The following is a 20,189-nucleotide window of genomic DNA, read 5'->3' as shown; positions in this document are numbered from 1 at the left end:
TTTGCAGTTAGAATGGAGGAGAAAAAATCCTTTTAGCTTTTTGGGGGGAGTGACGCAGAAATGAAATTTGCGAGGGTGCGAAATGTGTATGATAGGCAATTCATTTTTTGTTACTTTTTTATTTTTGCGATGTCTGAGATGATTCTTGATTGCATTTATATGTGATGGTGTAAGTTGAGGAGTTGTGTAATAAGGTTCTATTACGAAGCGGTTGCTTTGGGATATACCTAGAGATACTAGTAGACGCACTATATCACGAAGATATCTTGCTATATTCGTGGGCTATTGCTTCTCACACGCAGTCACAGATGTCTCCTCAAGTATCAATCTCAGAGTGATTTATTTAAAACAATTTCTATTATGCCATATCCAAGAAGGCTGCTGCTACATACGCCATGCCCGAAAATACAAACAACAAAAAACAAAATCTACACCTTCTTGCCGTTGGGCTTAGGATGCGAGATCTTGAGCCACTCTCCGTTAAAGGCGTTGATAAGCCAGTTATTCAGCTCTAAAATTGAATCATTAGCCATGTCCAGATATAAAGTAGTGGGAGACAGGAACAGGGGAGTTGTGCAAGGGGGAGCAGGAGAACAACATACTGTCATATACAATGCGGTTTGCGCCATGAAAGTAAATACCATGGTCGCTATCAGGGAAAACATGCACATCGTAGTTTTCCACGCCGGCCAAATCCAGGCTATCCAGGAGCGTGAGCGAGTTCTGAAAGTGCACGTTGTCGTCCGCAACACCATGCATGAGCAAGAAGCGCTTGTTCTCGCCAAGGGCCGTTGCGTTGGACACCTTGGAGAGGGAGTATCCCTTATCGTTGTCCTGGGGTGTGCGCATGTACCGCTCCGTGTAGATACTATCGTAGAAGCGCCAATCGGTGACGGGCGCCACGGCCATACCATAGGAGAATGTCCGGCCAGCGTCCTGCTCGAGCGTCTTTAGCGTGGTGAATCCGCCGTATGACCAGCCCCAGATGGCGAGACGCGTCTCATCAACGTAGTCGAGCGAAGCGAAGTGGCGGGCGGCAGCGATGTGGTCCTGTGCTTCGAGAACACCCAGCTGCGAGCGGACTGGGACTCTGTGTTTGCGGCCAAGGAAGCCCGTGCCTCTGGGGTCTACGGTGATGACCAGGTAGCCGAGGTTGGAGGCGACGTAGGCCTGGAAATCGACGCCGAACGCCTTGGTGACTTGCTGAGAGCCAGGTCCAGAGTACTGCTGGAAGAGAATGGGGTACTTCTTCTTAGGGTCGAAGTGCGGGGGACGACGTTCGAGGTAGTTGACGACGATTCCATCACCGAGATCAAGCGTTCCATATTTCAGAACCGGGAGCTCGTGCCTCTTGGCACGGTCCGCGAGCTCGGCGTTGTCTTCGACAACAACGTCGTAAGAGATGCTGTTGGACGGGGTAGACACGACTTTCTGGTAAGGGATCTTGGGCCCGCGGTAGGTGAGTAAAGCGTAGCCAGCTCCTGACGAAAAGGAGGCCCTGTAGTAAGCCTCGGCGGAAATGTCTGTGAAAGGCTGCAAATCAGAGCCGTCAAGCTTCACAGAGTACACGTGGCGCTGGATAGAAGACTCTTTGGTGGCTACAAAGTATACGAGATTGTTGACCAGATCAACAGCCGAGGGAGCTTCATCTACTTCCCACTCTCCAGAGGTGAGCATGATAGGCTCAGAATTGTTCAGCGGCGTAAAGTATCCGATATGCTCATAACCGTCGTGGATGACGGTATCTACATATCCATCCTCTGGTCGCCCATTCTCGGGGTCTGCGGGGACATAGGTCATGGAGTGAGAGATCTCGAACCAGCCACCGTCAATCTTGTCGACATCGATGCTGTTGATGGTTTTGCCCTCGCGCTTACCGACATCGATGAGGATCACTTTGAGATGATCGCTGATGCGATTGGTTTGCTTAACGAGAACATTGTCACCGGCCCAGATGAGACTATTGATGATGCGATCGTCGTCAGGAAACTCGTCGCCAGTTGTGACCGAGAACACATCGCCGTGGGCAACATCGTAGAACTGGAGGTCTACAACAGGGTTGTGCGCTCCGGCTTTGGGATACTTGATTTGCTGGACCTCAGGGTAGGATTCCTCGCCACTGGGAGGAGGGTGACCACTCGGGCGCGAGATGAAGAACTGCACAGGGTACTCGGGAACGCCAGTCTCGTTGGTTCGGAGGAAGGCCAGATACTGTCCGTCTTCAGACCACCAGGTTGCAGAGTTCCCACTAAACACCTCCTCTTCATACACCCAATCGGGGATGCCATAAAAGTACTCTGGGCCGCCATCTTTGGTGATCTGGGTGATTTCATTGTCGCCGGTGAGGCGACGGATATAGAGATTGTTATCCCTGGTAAAGGATACCGAGTCACTCCTGGGGCTCCAGCCTGCGAGCTGAACTCGAGCTTGCGCATCTGATGGGATGAGTGGCTGGGCGGTTTGCGTCTCGACGTCGAAAACAAAGTAGATGGCCGTAAAAGAATGTCTCCAGACTGACTCCCGAGAAACACCAATCAAGACCTTTGTCTGGTCTGGGCTAGGTTCCAGCCATTGGGGCGCATATGTCTGGCCATCGTATACGAAATCGGCGTTCTTCATGAGGGTACGAGACTTGGCCACCTGAGAATCCGCATCTTCTGCCAAAGCGGCAGCGGTTTCGTTTCCTACAGCTGACCGAACATCCTCGACGACGAGATAATCCTTGCCATCTGCTCCACGCTCCAGTAACAGGCCGTCTTCGCCATTAGGACCTGCAATCCAGCTGATGGACTTCTGCTTGGCCGACCAGTAGCGATCGTACAGCTGCTCCAAGGTGACTGGCTTGCCGGAGCCTCGAGAGTCGGCGTCTGGGTCGTGTTCCACATCGCTTGCGTGCTTGTACGATCCGTTAGAAACGAAGACGACGAGAGACGCAATCCAGGCAGCAACGAAGATGAGGGCGCCGATCCAGAGAATTCGGCGAAGTTTCCTGTCCATTGGCCGGCGCTGCAGACCCGCGCCGGTTGAGCCCAGGAAGGCCTCGGTCTCGGCGTCGTCGGAGGCTTCTTCCTTGAGGGGATCCTCAGCGTACACGTCGGTGTATCCAAGCCTGGCGCGGGCCTTTCGCGGCACTTTTCCCTTCTCCATCTCTTCCTGTATTCGGTCGAAGACGATGCTGGTCGTCGAGACGGACGAGAGGGAATCCATCGACGGGGATCGCTCGGGCGCCATGCTGGAGACGAAGCTCTCGCAGGGGGCTGCGGTCCTCAGGGGGATTACTTGCGTGTACTCGTCTCAGTTAGATGGAATAACGCCTTGGATCACGCAGCATCGTAAGCCTGCGAATAACGATCGATCGAGATTGAGATGCGGCGAGTGATTCAGAGGGCGCAATGACAAAAAGACGGTCAATAGCCGGTGTTGCTGTTGGTGTTGTTGTAGCTATTCAGAGGTTCGACGCTTATTGTCGCCTCTGTAAAGCAAGCGCTGGAGCTGCTTGATTGGTCATCTGGGCGATAAGCAGCCTATCAGGGTACATAAGCTGTGTACCCGATTATGCTGTCCAGTACTAAAGATGTGCGCTTTTCAGCCTCAGTCTCATTCTGCCTGTATCCACGCAGTTATACATGCTCCATTAGATATGGAGCTCAATCTGACAGATGCAGTGCCAACAAATCAGCACCTGGGCAATCAGCACTGCAAAACAAGGCGTCCAAATTGCATCGCCTTACGCCTCGAGCTGCCATTTGCCATATCTTAGCGGCTCCGCACGATGGATCGCCGCCCGAAGTGGAGTCTCGATGCTGCCAACGGCTTATACGAGGACGCCCAAGACACTTTTGCGGCTGCTTGGCCTGTTTAGCTGTAAGCTGCCTCTCTCTCCTCTGTATGTCTGTATGTACGGCATATTTTTTTTTTTTTTTCGGTCAAAGATGCCTATCTGTGTGTTGGCCGCGGATCATACAAGGCACATATGGGGTGTAAGAGTAAGGCTATCTCAATCAACAGAGCAGAATGAATACAGAATAAGTAAGAGACCTAAAATACATGAACCAATGAGGCAGACAGATACCACGAGACAAGCAACCTATCAAGTCTTATAGTATCATCCTCCAATCATTCAGCTTCTCCAAATCGCCATGAATAGAAGCATCAACATTGGTTGCTGTACACACCACCCTCCTCAGCTACCGCAGCCTTGATGCTCAGAATTCACAACTCACAACTCACAATCAAGCCCCAGATGGCCATGATTCGTCCGCCATCAGCCTCTCCTAGCGCCGGATTCTTACCCGCTCCAGCTACTGTGTCATGCCCTGCAGCTGAGGGGGGACATGGACGCTTGGATCGTCAATCTTGACCACCCGACACGCTGTTCCATACGCTGCTGTCTGGGCAAAGCCGCCCATATCACCGGCATCGAACCTCAGGCAGATGATGGCGTTTCCTCCCCGCTTCTTGCACTCCTCCACCACTCTGCTGATGGAGTCGTTGCGGCACGAGTACAGCATGGATGTGAACCAGCGAAGCTCTCCGCCAGCCATGCTCTTCATGACCATGCCCAGGCTGGCGCCAATGTTACGCGACCGCACTGTAATGCCGTAGACTGTGCCGAGGACTTGCTCGATGCGGTAACCAGGGAGATCCATCATGGCTAAAGACAAAGTAGACAAAAAAATGTCGTTAGCAATCCCTTGCCTCTTTTCTTAAATTGCAACACACAATGACAAGGCTTATTCATCACATCGGTGGCTTACTGGTTGTGACAACGCCTTCAGTTTCGGTAAAGCAGTGCAAGTCAGTGAGATGATCGGGAATCTCCGCAGTCTCCTGCTGCTTGGGCTCTTTATCTCTTCCAAAGACCATGTTGGCTTTTCTGGTGTTTATCACGTTGTAGTAGTAATAGTATTAAGAATATAGAAGCCGCTCAAAGCATCTGAGACTTGTTGAATTGTCTGCTCATCCTCCAGGTGAATTCAGCTCTACTTATACTTTGTTCTAGAAGCTCTAACCAAGGCCGGCATCATGGCCATTTCCGCCATCGTGAGCACCTCCCATCATAGACCGTCTCACAAATCCCCTCATTGATGATGGCATGGCTTGGGGCAAAATGCCTCTAAAGCGGCCGATCGCGCCATAGAGCCCAATCCGTCCAATTCCAGCGGCATATAAGTAGCGCTACGGATTAGGGCGATCCTGCTGCAGGGGGCACAGCCAACCGCCGTATTGCTCGCATTTGGTGTGTTGAACAGCCTAGCCGTAAGAGCTGTAGAGTGACTTTTTTTTCTGTTTCGTTTTCTTGATTTTCGCTCAAGAGTCATCAAGCGAGGAGGATTTCATGCGAGATGTCGTAGCCATGATATGCGCAAATCGCCTGATCCTGCTTGCCTAGAGGTAGGGTAGTACATTGCCTTCTGCAGTGTCCAACATGTAAGATACAGGTACCTTATCTACTTACTCCGCAGTATTACACCGCTATAGCTTTACTGCTCCCTTATTACTGCGAGGTACTAGCCCAGTAGGCAAAAATAGGGCCGTGCATCATTGTATCAAAGACTAAGAGTCATGTTGCATACAGTCTACCTACAAAGTAGCGGCCTGGTAGACAGTACTAACCGAAGAGAGATTCATCAGGCCAGACACACGGACTCTGATCCGTACCTTACAGATTACGGGGTACCGCCCTCGGGACATTTAATACTTGGGCGGGTACATGGAAATTCTCCTTGAGGATGCATCCAACACGGCGGTTTGATGGGAGCACCACTGACATGGACGTATCAAATTTCAACGCCTGAGGTACCAACTTTGACCACCTCATCTCAACTTCCAACTACCTCCTACTCGCAAACAACTTGCAAGAAACATCCATCACGAGCAGCCACTTCATTCATCTTTAGCCTCGCCTGGCGCAGTCGCATTCAGAGGCGCAATGCCTTTGTCCTCTCGTCTCTCTGGGCAGCTTTACATCTCAGGTTGAGGCGCAGCGATGCATCCACATATCCCTGCGAAATGATACGTAGCCGACAGCGGGACGCGCCACCAACACCAGCCCACCTTCAACGCCACAGCCTCTCTGGGGATCTCTTTTAACAAGAAGACCAGTCGAAAGGCATTTCGTTCGTCCAATGGGATTGTGAAATTTTAGGCTGCCAGTGCTTTCAGAGCATCTCAGAGGAGAATCAACTTGTCTGGACTTGTCCCTGGCTTGGAGACGAGGTACGTATGGACACCATGGAGGGTGAAAGACTCTTATAGAATTGCTGTGAATGCTATGGTTGTAGCAGCTTCACCGGTGGGATGCCTGGTGACCTGGGAGGCCATGGTCAAATGTCGAGATGGCTCGAGTCATTGCCAAGTTCTGGGCCCGAGCAACTTTTGTATAATAGCAATGACTTCTCACCACAGCACACACATGCCCCCGCGGTATAGACTGCAAAGGACTAATGCTCATGGCGGAACTGCCTTTATAGTCTGGCCCCCAACTCTTTTCGTCTTGTCCACACCTATGCTATACTATTTTGGATTCACCGACGAGCCGTTGCAACACGACAATGACGTTATTAATTGACAAAACGACACAATTTCGACTCGGCAACTTTTACAAATGACCGTTTAGGCGTCGAGATGCTCCCAAAATGTCGCATCCATCTTCTTCCCGGCTGTTGGAGCGAGCCTGCTAAGCTCAGTTTGGAGAAACCGTTGGCGAGGCACGGAACAAAAGAACAAAAGAACTTGGCGGCAACCCTTGACCAGCTGAGAAGGAGAAGATCCTTCGATCCGCTTATCCATCATAGAAAGTTTCCATGAATGGAAGTTTTCTCTTTCAACTCGGCACCCGCTTCGGCTCGTCGCTCTCAGCTTGGTCGGACTAAACGACCCGGACCCACGATTCCCGCCCCCGACCCCGGGCTCTCCACCTCCCGTGGTGATCCGTCGACTTATACCAACTTCTAAACTGACAGCGACTACCTACTTTGGGATGTCAAACTACGGGGGAAAAGACATGACAGACAAGGTTGATGCACATCGTCTGGAATAGCCTCGGTTGCTTCCCGACAAACGACCATCCTTGACACAATCGAGTCATGGCGCAATCCATACAACCGCGAGGCATTTACAACTTCGGCCGTGCCGATGCCAATTCCTCCTGTTCATGCACCAAAAATATTCAGCCTTTGATCACCTGAATCATTCAATTTTCTGTCAATGTGTGTAGCCGGGCCGTATTTGACACCTCTTACACGCGAGAAGGAGTTTGTTTCCGCAAAGCCAAGAGTTTTGGGGATGCCCTCAACCATCCCCCCTCCTTTTTTTTGCTCACATCACCAACGCCACCCAATCATCACCAGCGATTACGGTATGCACGGCTTGGTACGTAATGTTAGTTATAAGTCTCGGCTAACAGATGTCGTTTTTGGTCCAATGCAAGGAGCCCACTCGTCTTCCGTGCTCCGTCCCTTCATGAACCGCCGGTGGCGACCGAAGCTGCTGCAGCTCACAGCCTTGTGATGAGACTTCTGGCGGGGATGCAAGCTCCCCCGTCAGAGAGTGGACAGTCGAAAATGGGCCATTACGCGCCCCTCCGGCCGGTGCCACACCTTCAGCTCACTGATTGCGCCGCAAGCATAGGCATTCCTGCATGCCAACGCACTTACACAGGTTAATCGAGATGGTACCTAGGTCAGCAATGGACATCATTACCTTTTCGAAGTACCTCTCAAGGCAGTTTATGACTATCATGGTTTTTCTCTTCTCCCACCGCTATTCGGGATGTGCATCGGCTCCATGTCTATCTTACAGCGGTGGCTAAGCCATCTAGCAAGCAATATAACAACATCAAAGACGTGGCATCCCATTGACTGCGATTCTTGGGTTGCGCCTCGGACCCGGCAAAGCTTTCCCCCCTGCAGAGTACCGGGCGGGCAACGATACGCGACACCACACCCCGCGCAAAGGAAAAAAAAGGCGAAACAAGGCAGCCCACAAGGACTAAAAGCGCAGCGGTAGGCGCTCTACAGGGATCCGATATCAAAGCAAAAAACACACCCAGGGGTCTCTTCAATTAATGAAAGAATTAGGAGAGTGGAAAGCTGCGCAATTAAGCTTCGACGCCTGGTTGCGCCTTGGTGCTGTGGGCGGGTGCGGCGTACATAGGTTGGGCTGTCGGAATCTAACCAGTCAGAGACGCAGGAAACTTGCGGAACCGCGCGCAGAGCCGCATGTGCGATATTGGACGAAACAGAGACTGACAGCAGTGATACTACTTCTCGGGCCTCCCGTAGCTGTTGGCTATTTCTGTATCGTCGCAATTCAGTGGAAACACTCAAACAGCATCAATGGCTTTCGTCAGAAGGGACCTGCATTTTGCCCTGGCATTTGCCTGTCCATGTCATCTCGCAGAGCCTCTGGGTGGAGGTGGTGGTCCTGATGGGAGTGTATAGTAGGTGTACGGGGGACCTTGAGGACCATGCAGGTAGCGATGGAGATGCAAAGGGAATTAAGGCGCGCGGTACTGGTTCACCGAAAGGCAGTCAGGCAACATACTGGGCACCATTCGTCCACACTAATAGCAGATGGCGAGGCTCTGGCAACATGGGCAGCATGGGTTTGTGTGGATACACGCCCTCGACCTTTTTACTACTCCAACGCTCCAACGGAGTAGTTAAACCCTTCTTCTCTCCCGTTCTATCTCCTTTCCTCTCGCTTCTATTCTCGATAAGAAAGCTAAAGAGCTTGAAGTAGCCATGGCCTTCCCACAATCTTTTCACCAAGATATGGTCGTGGATTTACAGTCGCATCTTCTTACATCTTACACTGGAGGAAGCAACATGTTTGAAGCGGCCCCGAACGACATTTCTTATGGGTAAGCACTGACTAGTTGGTGGCGATTTGATGTTATCGGTATGCATCCTATTATTGCCACGGCTAACTCACTTTCAACCGTAGCTCTTTCGCAGCCGAGGCCGACGACACGCACAAATATTATGCGACATCCGGCGGCACCAGGTCGTCCGAAGTTGTTAAACCAATTCTTCCTGTTGCTATTCATAATTCTCTTCTGAGCAACAATGTGCGCAGCCCGCAGCCCGCATTGAACTCCTCTTTTCTTGGTGTTTCTACCCCAGTTGACTCTTCTTCTGATTGGCCTCGACAGCAGCCCTGTGCAGCCAATAACGATGACCGGGCTTTCAGCTCCTCTCGTCAAGGGTCCAGCCTCGGTCGCAGCCATCGGCCGCAACATGGAACAGAAACACACATATTGGCACGATATGGACCCCCACAAGGCCATGAGCACACGGGTCGAGAACTTCACCGTGATGTCCCGTATCCTGACAAGAAACCTGCACCTTTTTATCCAGAAAATTATCTTTCAGATTCTCTTTCCTTGCCTGGATCATCGCAGACGTTTGTAGCCGATGGTTTGTCAAGTATCCCAGTCGCACAGCCTTCCCTCTCTCCAGGGCAGCTACATCATGCCGTTAGCTACAGCCAGCCCAGCCCAAGCGCCAATTCTAGCTATTCCTCTCAAGAGGACGCTCTCTCAGTCACTATGTCCGATCCTACCGATAGGAAGGATGCAGTGACTAATATGTCCATGCTGGACATTCCAGAATATACTCAGGAAGGCGTTTATGGAAAATCAAACCACTTGATGCATGACGCCAAGCCTCAGACATATATCCAGGCCATTGGAAGTGCTGGATTTTCCTCTCAACCCGGTGTTTGGCAACCATCGCCAAGTGTCGATCCAAGCACTGGTTATCCCTCATCGGAGACTAACTCCAGTACTCTCTCTCGGGGTAAAGGTAAAGGCAAACGTCCTCGGACTGCAAGTATGACACGGCCCCATCGTCCATTAGATCCGGATCTCTATCCCTATGGAAACCGTGGAGCCCATACCCAGGATCGGTCCCAGAATGCCGGAATATCAAAGAGGCGTCCGTCAAATGGACAAGTCCCTTTACTTCCCAGATCTCCACCACATGGGGTGGCTGATAGAGGTGGTGTAAGTATGACTAGTGGAAAGCCAATTCCAAAGAAGCCTCGCGGGAAACGCACTGGGCCTTTGCGTGAAGGGGGGCGGCAGCTCGCAACCAGAAGGAGAAACGAGCGGACCGTATGCATTGGCTGTAAGATGGCCAAAGTCATTGTAAGTCATGAATCAAGTGAACGCCTCGGAGCCATCTCAGACCCTTGGCTCCTGTTGATCTCTCTACATACCCACCCACTTAACCCACTTGCCTACTCCGTTATACAGTGTATGACTAACGTGGTTTCTTGCCAGTGTGAGGGTCGAGAAGATGGGAAGGACTGCTTGCGGTGCTCCAGTAGCAGTAGTAGTGCCCCTAAGCCATTTGTATGTGCTCCTGCGAGTTTCTTTGAACTTGTTCAACAAGGCAGCACCGTTTTACTTGGTAAGAAGCATCATATACAGGAATAAAATTCCAGCTTTTACTAACGAGAGGCCCTTTTGATAGCTCTCCACATGATTTATCCTCTTTCCGCCCACGGCTTCCGTCAACCAATCGAGTTACCTTCAGAGATAAATATAAGACACCTACTCCACATCTTGGACGAACTGCGAAAAAATTACGACAGCATCCGCGTATACGGAAGACAGGGAATACTCTACGAGCTTGACATCCGCGCCTGTTGGGTATACATCAACTCCAGCTGCTCCCCTATACCCCATCCATTCCGACAGTTCATCAATGGACTCAAGGTTCAAAGACAAGATACGTGGAAGACATGCATTAGGGATGGCTACGGTCAACCGTTGAATAGAGACACCCTGTGCGATGTGCTCCTTGCGCTGGATGACATGGCTCCGTGGGCCACATACACTCTAAAGCCAAAGTCTCATGACCTCTACGGGCCGATAGGCGATGAATTTGGGACAACCCTTGCCCCAGATGATGGACAGCAAAGACAAGTTATCATCGCTGCAGCCCAATTGTCACGAATAATAGGGCGTAAGCTAGAGCTCGAATTCTACGATCAGCTCAAAAAGGCCCTTGCCAACCCTAGCATCTGCCATGAACTAGTTCTTGAAGTCGGCCGCACACTCATGTCTCTCCGCCGCCGCTTAATCATGTGGACTTACCATTGGGAACGTGTATCCCCTTCCACGACACCCGAGCCTGAATCGCAACTTAATGATGGTAGAGACGGTAATACAATGAGCCGCCTCAGGCAGCTCTGCCAGGTCCTCTACGTTTATTTCTGCTACATGAGACGGCGACTGCCCGCTAATGAGCAAGAAAGCATACGTACCATGACGGTGCTGTATCCTGACAAGGCCGGGGAGGTGCAAGAGAGCTTCCCACAGTTCGAGAGCATTGAGGGATTTGAGGAGTGGCTATATTTTAAAGATCAACCAACGGCAGAGACGGATATGGACAGCGACCAGATGTAACAGACGTTGTTACACAACTGAGATTATATTTACTTGGCTTGAGAGAGTATGGGTTTCCTTCTTTTCATCTTTTCCTTATGAACCATGTGGAGGAAGACGTATTGGGGGTTTCTACGACGTGACGAGGGTTTTAAATTAATGTGGTGGACGAATGGCACACGAGCTTATTGGGTCGACGGATGGATGCTTAAAAAATGACAGATATGGATGCCGATGAAAACAGACATGATGACACGATATTTCCTTACCTAGTTATCTATTCAACAAATCTTTTCTTCATACATACCTCTCTTACTCTCATCTCTGGAGCAAACCAACGACACTCTTTCCTACATGCGCAGTCCATGAGGCCATGTGAGCTTACACCATGCGCAAAACAAAATGTTCAATGTTTGCTATTCAGCACCCCGAATTGGCTAATCAGTAGCCTAACGACTGGGTGAGGTTCAAGTTTCGGGGCAGCATGCGAAGGAAAGCTTTTAATTTACAACTGTAGATGCTCATCTAGGTAGTAGATACCCGGTTCCTCGAGTATCTGCTGCTATCGCTGCTTTATACTACTATCGCTACATTCTTCAGGCGTTTGCTACTATCAATACCTCTCTCTTCTAACATTTGTTATTATATCTACTATGTTCTTCTACTATTGTGTTTTAAATGCTCACTTATCTACACAGAGATTGGGAGCTGGAAGGCTATGTTTGCTGTGGTGTGGGAAGCAAATGTTATGATCGCAAATACCCCCGTCACCAATTAATCTCAAGACGGATTTTGGGACTGCATATCACTTAGAGAGCAAAGTTCTCGCCACTCGGGTCCGAGTGGAATAGCCCTTCCAATCTTCATACTGGATCTTGATCTTATCGACTTCGTGTCGTAGATAATCAGGAGCTTCGGTGAGAACTTTGGGCAATCGAGTATATCCCGTCGGACATTGCAGATAGTCAGATTCTTTTGATGGAAGACGCCGCCATCTGACAATTATCGTGAGACATTGAAGATAGCTGGGGCTATACAAAACTTTTGATTGGTCTTCCTAGCATTCGCAGAGCAGAAACTGATCATGAAAAAGGCGATATTTGAACAGTCAGCTACACAATGCTCCTGTTACTGCTTGTACTAATATGCTTATTTTACATAACTACAGACTCGAATGGGATATAATCAGAAGATATACAGCTCTTGACTCAGAAAGCATTCGACCTCCTCACCGTCCCCTCAGCCCTCTTTCCAAACTTCTTGATCCTGCTCGCATCCCACAAGTCTAGCTGCACCGCACTCCTCTTAGAAGACGACGACGAAGGCGCCGGATGGCCTGCCGTGATGTTTCCGCACTGCGGTCTCCTGAGCCGGTTCCCAAACGTATCCGCAGCCCACAACAAGACACCATTAGTCCATCCAAAGCCTTCGACAACCTCATACTCGCCTCCTCCTCCAGCAGCGTTGGTAGAATTATCATCGTACTTTTCAAACATGATGCCGACGTCCTGATCCGTCAGCCCTTGCAACTTGGGCGTCTCGGACGTGGAGCCGCCCGTAGCACGCCACGTGCAAAAGGTAAAGTCGAGATACCGTTGGCCGAGTCGCAAGGCGAGCTGCTTGACGTCTTGATACGCGGGATCGCGGGCGGTGAATGTTGCGGGGACGTTGTTGAGGCTTTCCATGAGGATGTGCATATGTGGCGGCCAGACGTTGGGCTGGTCCCATTGTTGACCTGTGTTGACGTTGCTGGCGGGAATACCACCGGGACGAGTATCTAGATAGCTTGATACACGGTCGAAGATGCGGCTCACTGCGAATGGATTGTTCTTGAGATAGTCTGGGGCGGCGCCTGTCCAGAGGGGGTAGAATTGGCCAACGTGGAACAAGACTTGCTTGCCGGAAGGAGCTGTCCGTCTATCAATGGCGAGAGCGTCCTTGTCTAGGGGCACGTAGATATTTTGAGATGAAGAGGTGAGGTTGTAGTCAAAGTAGCTGAAGAGAGTCTCGTTCCAGAAGACAGCCTGGATGGAAGCGCTGCGATTTGCAGCGAGGGCGCTCCAAGTGCGGGCGGCTGTTCTGTTACCGGTCTGGCTATAGAAGCGAGAGATGGCCAGCTCGTTGCCGTAGAGGATGGAGTTGAGATCGACGGGGACGATTTCCTTGTTGTTGAGAGATCGAAGTGGGAAGTAGACGTCTCTCATTGCGTCGGCCGGGTTGGCTAGCCATCGCGAGGTGTAGTCGTTGCCGCTCTCTGCGCCGGAAGCTAGATTTGCATATAAATCTTCCATCTGAGAAGTGTTTAGATGTTTCGTTTCTGGATAGATGATGCCCGAGGCAGCGTAATAGGAGCGGTTGTTGGCAGTGATGAAGTCTTCGCGGAAGGACTCTGGCCGCGGCTGCGTGTTTTCCACGGCGTACTGTTGCAGGACATATGTCTTATTGCCGATGTCGACATTGACCGTCCTGTTCTTCGTCCAAAACTCGTGCTCCTTCACCAGCAGTGGCAGAGCTCTCTTTAAGATGCTCGTGTCATTCGTATGTTGAATGTAAATCTGAACCATCCGCGACAAGAGCGGCGGTTGCGAACGATTCAAATAATACAACCTCGCCCCATTCGGCACAAACCCAAACCTCTCAACAAAATCACAAAAGTTCTCAATCGTATTCTTCGCAATACCCACAAACGCCCCTCCCGTCCTCAACAACCCCTCAATAATCCAATACGAGTCCCAATAATACGGCTCCCGAAAGCGTCCCCCCGCAACGACAAACGTGCGGTTCACAGGGATGAAGCTATTCGGGCAAGAAGTGCAGTTGGACACTGCGCTGCCGGAGTAGCGGCGCGTGAGGTCGGGCCAGATGGCGATGACTTTGGAGACGAACTGCCTGATGACGGTGTCGTTGATTTTGGAGAGGAAGGTCGGGTTGGTGGTGAGGCTGGCGCGGGGCACTTCGACGAGTTCGCCGCCGGCGTCGGCGAAGTAGGTTGAGAGGAATGTTTGGAGGGAGGAGTCGTTTGTTAGGGGTTTTTTGAGCTTGTTGAAGGCGGCTTGGATTTCTAAAAGGGGTCTTTTTGCGGGCCTGGTGTTACGTGTGAGCTTTCCAATGGTCTTTTTGAATGGAATTTTATGAGTTTCTTGACGGGCTTACATGTCTACAAAGGTTTTGGAGTCGGAAAAGGGATGAGCCAGCTCGACTTCGCGGAGGATGTCGCCATGGCAGTATATGGGCGAGTCGCACGGGGCGATGACAGAGCCATTGATGAAGAGGGCATTGACTATGTGTACATGGACGGAGAGAGTTGTCGCCAAGAAGGCGGCTATGAGGGATTGGAGTGAAGGCATTTTGATCTTATGCCCAGCAGTTGTCTCTCATCAAGGAGGGATTAGCACAAAACGACAAGACGCCGGACTACGCGGTGATATTTATAAAATGATGGAATTCGCTACCTATCACATAGGTGAACAGGTTGGTTACATCAATATAAGCAGAGTAGAGTATATGACTCTTGGCATCATCATGGCCCAATCCAAGTCTTTGGTCCACCCTCCAACTTGGCACTTGCTTGTGCCGTGGTTGACGGTTTGCGGGGGAAACTATTGTGATGTTTGGGGTGTGGTGGCTTGGTATGTCGTATGAGGCTTTTGGAGTTGTCACTCGGGCCAAGGACTGGTCAAGATGAAGCAAGGTCCTGTTGACAATTATATATAGAATAGATATATATACTTGTATTATGTCTACAGTTTAAACATGATTTCTTCAAGATCTCCCTTCTGAAACCAGCTTTTGAGAGAATCTCAGTCAAGTATAAGGGATTGAGGTACGTGAGACATGCAGATGCCAATTCAAATCCCCCACGACGCTTCTCCACAGCATCTCCAACGCCTTCAGCGCTAGTTCAGCCCCCGCACGCGCTATTGTATGCACCTATTCTTTAAAATAATGATGCTTATTTGGAAGCTGATGTATGACACGGGATTTCATGTGTGGACAGCGTATGGACGTACGACATGGTTATGTTATAAAACTCCCTCGTCTCACCAAGTTACCCTCGACACAGATAATTAACTCATTCAAATGTCTCTAAAGGAGCAATTGATGAAAAAGAGAAAGCCGTATTGTTCTTTACCATCCCATCCAAGCTTCTCCCATGCTTCCATCGAACACTCAAAAACTGCATGACGTCAAAAAGCACCAACAAACCATCACCCACCGAGATCCCGTCCCCCAAACGTGGCGGCACCAATTGGTCATCCGACGCTTTCCGTTGGCCATCAAACTCAGCGGCAGGGTAAATCCAAATAAGATCATTGGCAGCAAGAAAAGTTCAATCGCTCACTTTGTGACCACCTTCGGAGTATCCGCCTTGGGGTAAACGGGCCGTTAGTGTCTTTGGTCTCAGAAACTAGAACTAAGCTGTGAGGAAAACAAGGATAGGTTTGGGGAGATGGTCGGTAAAGTTGTGGCTTTGGCGGCTCATGGGATGTGATGATCGGTGGCAATTGGTGACATGCGGCTGTAATTGACCGAAGCTATTAGGTGAAGGCTTACATTGCTTCACAGTATCATTGAATGAATGTCATGCTCTGGTAAAGGCTTGCATAGACTTTATGTTACTGTATCGTGTCGTTCATAGTGTGTATATATGTATGTACTCATGGGAACAGCAGTGCTAGGTATTCATGACAACTCGTCGCCCTCTAAGCAAACACCTGCTTAAACACTCTCTCCAACCGCTTGAGCACCTCATCGCCATTCTGCGCAATCTGATAGTGTGTCACCAACCGTCCACCACCAACCTTCAATCCCTCCGCCTCACTTAGCTCTGTAAACTTCTCCAAGCTGCAACCAGCCGCTTCAATGTCCACCCAGGCCATGTTTGTGTGAACCGGGTGCACCAACTTGCCCCCCATGCCCGTCCACAGCGCCTCAACCTTCTTCGCCATTTCGTGAGTCTGCTTCAACAGACCATCACTTCCCTTAGAATCAGTACCAAAAGTCTCGTCCACAGCCACCCTAGCAACAGCCGTGATGAAGCCCGGCTGCCTCATACCACCTCCAATAGACTTGCGCGTCCACCGAGCATGGTCCAGCGTCTTCTTATCTCCAACAATGATGCTACCAACAGGGGCTCCCAGCCCCTTGGAGAAGCACAAGCTCACCGTGTCAAACTGCGCGCAAAACTCATCCAGGGAGCCCGCGCCGGAAACAACGGCCTCCCAGAGACGGGCGCCGTCGCAGTGCATCTTGATGCCGTTTTCGCGGGCGAATTGGGAGATGCGCTTGACCTCGCTCAGGGGGGTGACCATGCCGTTGAGGGTGTTTTCGAGGCTGATGACGCGGGTGGGACAGTCGTGGACGTTGTCGCTGATGATGACGTTGGCTTTGATGTCCTCGAGGGTGAGATGGATGCCGTTCTTGGGGACGACGGGCTTGACAGTGGCGCCAGTCAGGGAAGAGACGCTGTTTAGATGGATGTTAACGATAACAGAAACAACAAGAGTAAAATTAAGAAAGAGAGAATGAAAGAAAACTACTAACCCTCCAGCTTCGTAGAGAATAATGTGAGAGCGATGGTCCGCTAGAACGCCGTGAGGAGGCTGGACCAAGAGGCTTCGCAATGCCACCTGGTTGCCCATTGTGCCCGACAAAACAAACAGACCGGCCTCCTTGCCAGCCAGCTTGGCCACATGAGCCTCGAGGTCCTGCGTAGTGGGATCCTCGTTAAAGACGTCGTCTCTGAGGGTGCAGTTGGAGATGGCCGCCAGCATGGACGGCGTGGGGACCGTCATGACATCGCCTATGAGTAAAGGATGTTAGCAGACTAGTCTTGATTGAGCATTAATATTAATTCTTCGGTTCTCACTTCGTAAGTCGAGCGATCCAGCGCCCTTGACGCCCACCCAGGCATTTCCTACTTCAATTCCCATGGTAACTGATGCGCTGTTTCTGATGATGCTGGTGGAAAGAAGTCGTCGTGTCAGGAACGGCGACTGACGTCTTAAGAGATGTCCGGTCTGTTTATATACAAAAGCTCGTGAGCTTGACGCCGAGGCGAGATGCAGGGAACAGAGCGTGCCCCTCATTGAATTGCTGTAGTTTTTTATATACCCAAATTGCAATCAAGGGCCCTCCAACGGAGTGGAGGGGTCGAAGGGACAGTTTGTGGAGGGGCTAAACAATGAGCCGCTCCGCCCCGGCTCCGGGGGCCGGGACATGTCGCTTGCGCCCTCCGTGGGAATCACGGACGCCCTTTGGTTGTTTAGTTGCTTCTAGAAGGATATGTATGATAAGGATAGTCTAGTAGTAGTTTGACTATCCATGGCTGTTATTCCTACTGTTGTTAACTCTCGGTTTCACTACTGTTATCATCAGCACTATAATTACTTGTGGCTATACTTGTGGCTGATGGCTCAAGGGCTGCTCTGTTGACACAAGGGCACAAGGGCATTACAGCAACTCCAGGGCTGTTAAATTCGGCTCTTTAATCTAGCGGTTAAATGCAGTGGTTGCATGACTGGATGCATTGATGAGTTTACATTTGCAGCCAATGCCTCATCACCTCACAAGCTGAATACTTGTCCAATTGTTTGGTTACACAGAGTTGACAATGGAAGCTTAGTCATTCACTCTGCGCCAAGCTGTTACTATTCCATTCCGTTCAAACCATCATGGGTTGGAGTACATGTACTTGGAGCTTTATCTCCCAATGCAGCATCATTCACACTGGTTCAACATCCAATTGTCTCCTAAGAAACACACACAAATCCCAACTTGTTTCCTCTAACATGTCAGCCACAGGGTATGCAAATTGGCAGCTTATAAATACATGTAAATACACGTATAAACCACCCAAGACAAACCCCCTGCAAGTCTCTCGCTACGCAATTTCTTCAGCGCCGTGTCGCACCGCAGCCAAGGGAGAGCGGCTTCTTGGCATCAATTCCCCCTTTCCAGCGCATCAACCCTCTTTATAAGGCCTCTTGTGCCCAATTAAACCAATTCCTCAAACCTCTTCTTCCTCTCTCTTTTTGACCATCTTTTTTTCTCTCACCAATTGTTCATCCCTTGCCCTCCCCGGCATCGTCGCAATGAATCTGACACCATCAATAATCCAACCCAACAACTTCCGCTTGCGGGTACATGTACCGTGACACTAAACACTAAAGCCAGGCACCATAACCACAGCCATGGGGGGACCCTCATGCTCTGCTGACGGCCAACGCCGTTTGTGTCGTAGCTTTGCTCGTATCATCTCACTCGTGCGAATCATGGACTAGAAAAGGGCAGAGGTGCGACAAGCAGAAAAAAACAGAGGGACGAGACCCTTGTTCCAATAGCCGGGATTCGATTCGACTGCAGTACCAGAGCTGGCGTGATAATCCGATAATCTACTGCTGCAAGGCTTTTCCTCTACGCGTCGATCCCTGTGCGTGGCTTTTTTTCTGCCCATCCATCGTATTCCGGCGATCCTACGCAGCTCATCATCTCTCTCGCGCTCTCTCTCCAACAACTCCTATCCTCTCCTCTCCTCCTCCTCTCTCCAGCAATGAGATGAGATAGAAACCGCAAACATGGCCTCTCGGGTTACTTCTCTCGTCTTCGTCGCCGGGCTGCTCAGCCTGTCCTACTGGCTCCTCGGCCAGCCTCTCCTCGCCTCGCACCCCGAGCTCCGCCGCATCTCCAACCTCGACCTCGTGCTGGGCGAAGAGCTGCCCTCGCACCTCAACTTCTCGTCCCGCGCGCGCGACTACTACGCCTCCCCCCAGGCGCGGGCCTTTTGCGACGCCCACGGCTACACCGTCTTCGCGCCGCAGTCGCAGTCGGGCGAGCGCAAGATCTACGACCTCTTCATGGTCAACACGGAGCTGGACTGGATGGAGATCCGCCTCGAGACGCTCTACGACCACGTCGACTACTTTGTCATTGTCGAGTCGCCCAAGACCTTCCAGGGCAACGACAAGCCGCTGACGGTGCTGGCCAGCTGGGAGCGCTTCCGCCGCTTCCACGACAAGATGGTCTACCACCAGCTCACCTTTCCCGCCTCCTTCGACCCCAAGCGGCCCTGGGACTATGAGGATTTGCAGCGCGACGCAATGTACGACCAGGTCTTCCCCCAGCTGGCCGGCCGCGCCGCCCCCGTGTATGGGGATGTCATCCTCGTGGCCGACGTCGACGAGATCCCGCGCCCCGAGTCGCTCTTCCTGCTGCGGACGTGCAACTTCCCGCGCCGCCTGACGCTGGCCTCGCGCTTCTACTACTACTCGTTCCAGTTCCTGCACTCCGGGCCTGAGTGGCCGCACCCCCAGGCCACCTACTACACGGGCTGGCGCACCGTCCGCCCGACCAACCTGCGCAACGGCGACGGCGGCGTGCCCTTTCTGCGCGACCTCGACAAGTCGCGCCTCAGCAACGCCGCCTGGCACTGCAGCAGCTGCTTCGCCACCATGGAGCAGTTCCTCAACAAGATGGCCAGCTTCTCGCACGTGTGGATGAATGACGAAGAGTTCCGTAACAAGGACAACATTGCGAAAGCGGTCCGTGACGGAAAGGACGTCTGGGGCCGGGATATCGATACGTTTGAGAGGATCGAGCGGAACCAGGACATTCCGCCGGTGCTGCGGAGGGAGGGCGACAAGTACAAGTACCTGCTGGACAGGAGCGGCAAGTCGGCCGGTTTTACGGATTATCCTTGATTATTTATGCATATTCTCTTTTGGAAGGGAGGCAATCAGGACATGATATCTTTTTATGATTATTTTTTTATTTTTATTTTTTTATGTTTTAT

General features: G+C 51.2%; 8 protein-coding genes across 8 annotated transcripts; 4 read left to right on the top strand and 4 right to left on the bottom strand.

Moving 5' to 3' along the window:
- Positions 1–380: 380 nt before the first annotated feature.
- M431DRAFT_522831 (hypothetical protein) lies at positions 381–3,211 on the bottom strand. The gene is made up of 2 exons (XM_024920519.1): positions 603–3,211; positions 381–511 (listed from the first exon to the last, which is right to left on the bottom strand). The coding sequence occupies exons 1-2, from the start codon at positions 3,205–3,207 to the stop codon at positions 429–431; spliced, it is 2,688 nt and encodes an 895-aa protein (XP_024771544.1). The 5' UTR covers positions 3,208–3,211; the 3' UTR covers positions 381–428.
- A 171-nt stretch (positions 3,212–3,382) lies between these two features.
- Positions 3,383–4,218, top strand: M431DRAFT_229092 (hypothetical protein). The gene has a single exon (XM_024913627.1). The coding sequence runs from the start codon at positions 3,660–3,662 to the stop codon at positions 4,101–4,103; it is 444 nt and encodes a 147-aa protein (XP_024771543.1). The 5' UTR covers positions 3,383–3,659; the 3' UTR covers positions 4,104–4,218.
- On the bottom strand, positions 3,902–5,059 carry M431DRAFT_511021 (hypothetical protein). Its single transcript, XM_024919583.1, has 2 exons — positions 4,758–5,059; positions 3,902–4,654 (listed from the first exon to the last, which is right to left on the bottom strand). Exons 1-2 carry the CDS (start codon positions 4,864–4,866, stop codon positions 4,302–4,304), a joined length of 462 nt encoding a protein of 153 aa, XP_024771542.1. The 5' UTR covers positions 4,867–5,059; the 3' UTR covers positions 3,902–4,301.
- A 4,039-nt stretch (positions 5,060–9,098) lies between these two features.
- M431DRAFT_70453 (hypothetical protein) lies at positions 9,099–9,248 on the top strand (the record flags this gene model as incomplete). The annotated part of the gene is made up of 1 exon (XM_024921806.1): positions 9,099–9,248. A coding segment is annotated over one exon (150 nt), but the record flags the coding sequence as incomplete, so codon positions are not given.
- A 407-nt stretch (positions 9,249–9,655) lies between these two features.
- Positions 9,656–11,419, top strand: M431DRAFT_92717 (hypothetical protein; the record flags this gene model as incomplete). The annotated part of the gene is made up of 3 exons (XM_024924393.1): positions 9,656–10,153; positions 10,289–10,418; positions 10,482–11,419. The coding sequence occupies 3 exons, from the start codon at positions 9,656–9,658 to the stop codon at positions 11,417–11,419; spliced, it is 1,566 nt and encodes a 521-aa protein (XP_024771540.1).
- A 1,093-nt stretch (positions 11,420–12,512) lies between these two features.
- Positions 12,513–14,745, bottom strand: M431DRAFT_149383 (glycoside hydrolase family 37 protein; the record flags this gene model as incomplete). Its single annotated transcript, XM_024912797.1, has 2 exons — positions 12,513–14,482; positions 14,552–14,745. 2 exons carry the CDS (start codon positions 14,743–14,745, stop codon positions 12,607–12,609), a joined length of 2,070 nt encoding a protein of 689 aa, XP_024771539.1. The 3' UTR covers positions 12,513–12,606.
- Positions 14,746–16,101: 1,356 nt separating this feature from the next.
- On the bottom strand, positions 16,102–17,331 carry M431DRAFT_92697 (hypothetical protein; the record flags this gene model as incomplete). Its single annotated transcript, XM_024924391.1, has 3 exons — positions 16,102–16,864; positions 16,943–17,201; positions 17,268–17,331. The coding sequence occupies 3 exons, from the start codon at positions 17,329–17,331 to the stop codon at positions 16,102–16,104; spliced, it is 1,086 nt and encodes a 361-aa protein (XP_024771538.1).
- A 1,644-nt stretch (positions 17,332–18,975) lies between these two features.
- Positions 18,976–20,097, top strand: M431DRAFT_8170 (glycosyltransferase family 17 protein; the record flags this gene model as incomplete). Its single annotated transcript, XM_024923067.1, has 1 exon — positions 18,976–20,097. The coding sequence occupies one exon, from the start codon at positions 18,976–18,978 to the stop codon at positions 20,095–20,097; it is 1,122 nt and encodes a 373-aa protein (XP_024771537.1).
- Between the last annotated feature and the right edge of the window lie 92 nt (positions 20,098–20,189).

The sequence above is a fragment of the Trichoderma harzianum genome, assembly GCF_003025095.1.
Source record: "Trichoderma harzianum CBS 226.95 unplaced genomic scaffold M431scaffold_11, whole genome shotgun sequence".
NCBI classification, from domain to species: domain Eukaryota; kingdom Fungi; phylum Ascomycota; class Sordariomycetes; order Hypocreales; family Hypocreaceae; genus Trichoderma; species Trichoderma harzianum.
This window is presented reverse-complemented; position numbering and strand designations above follow the sequence as displayed.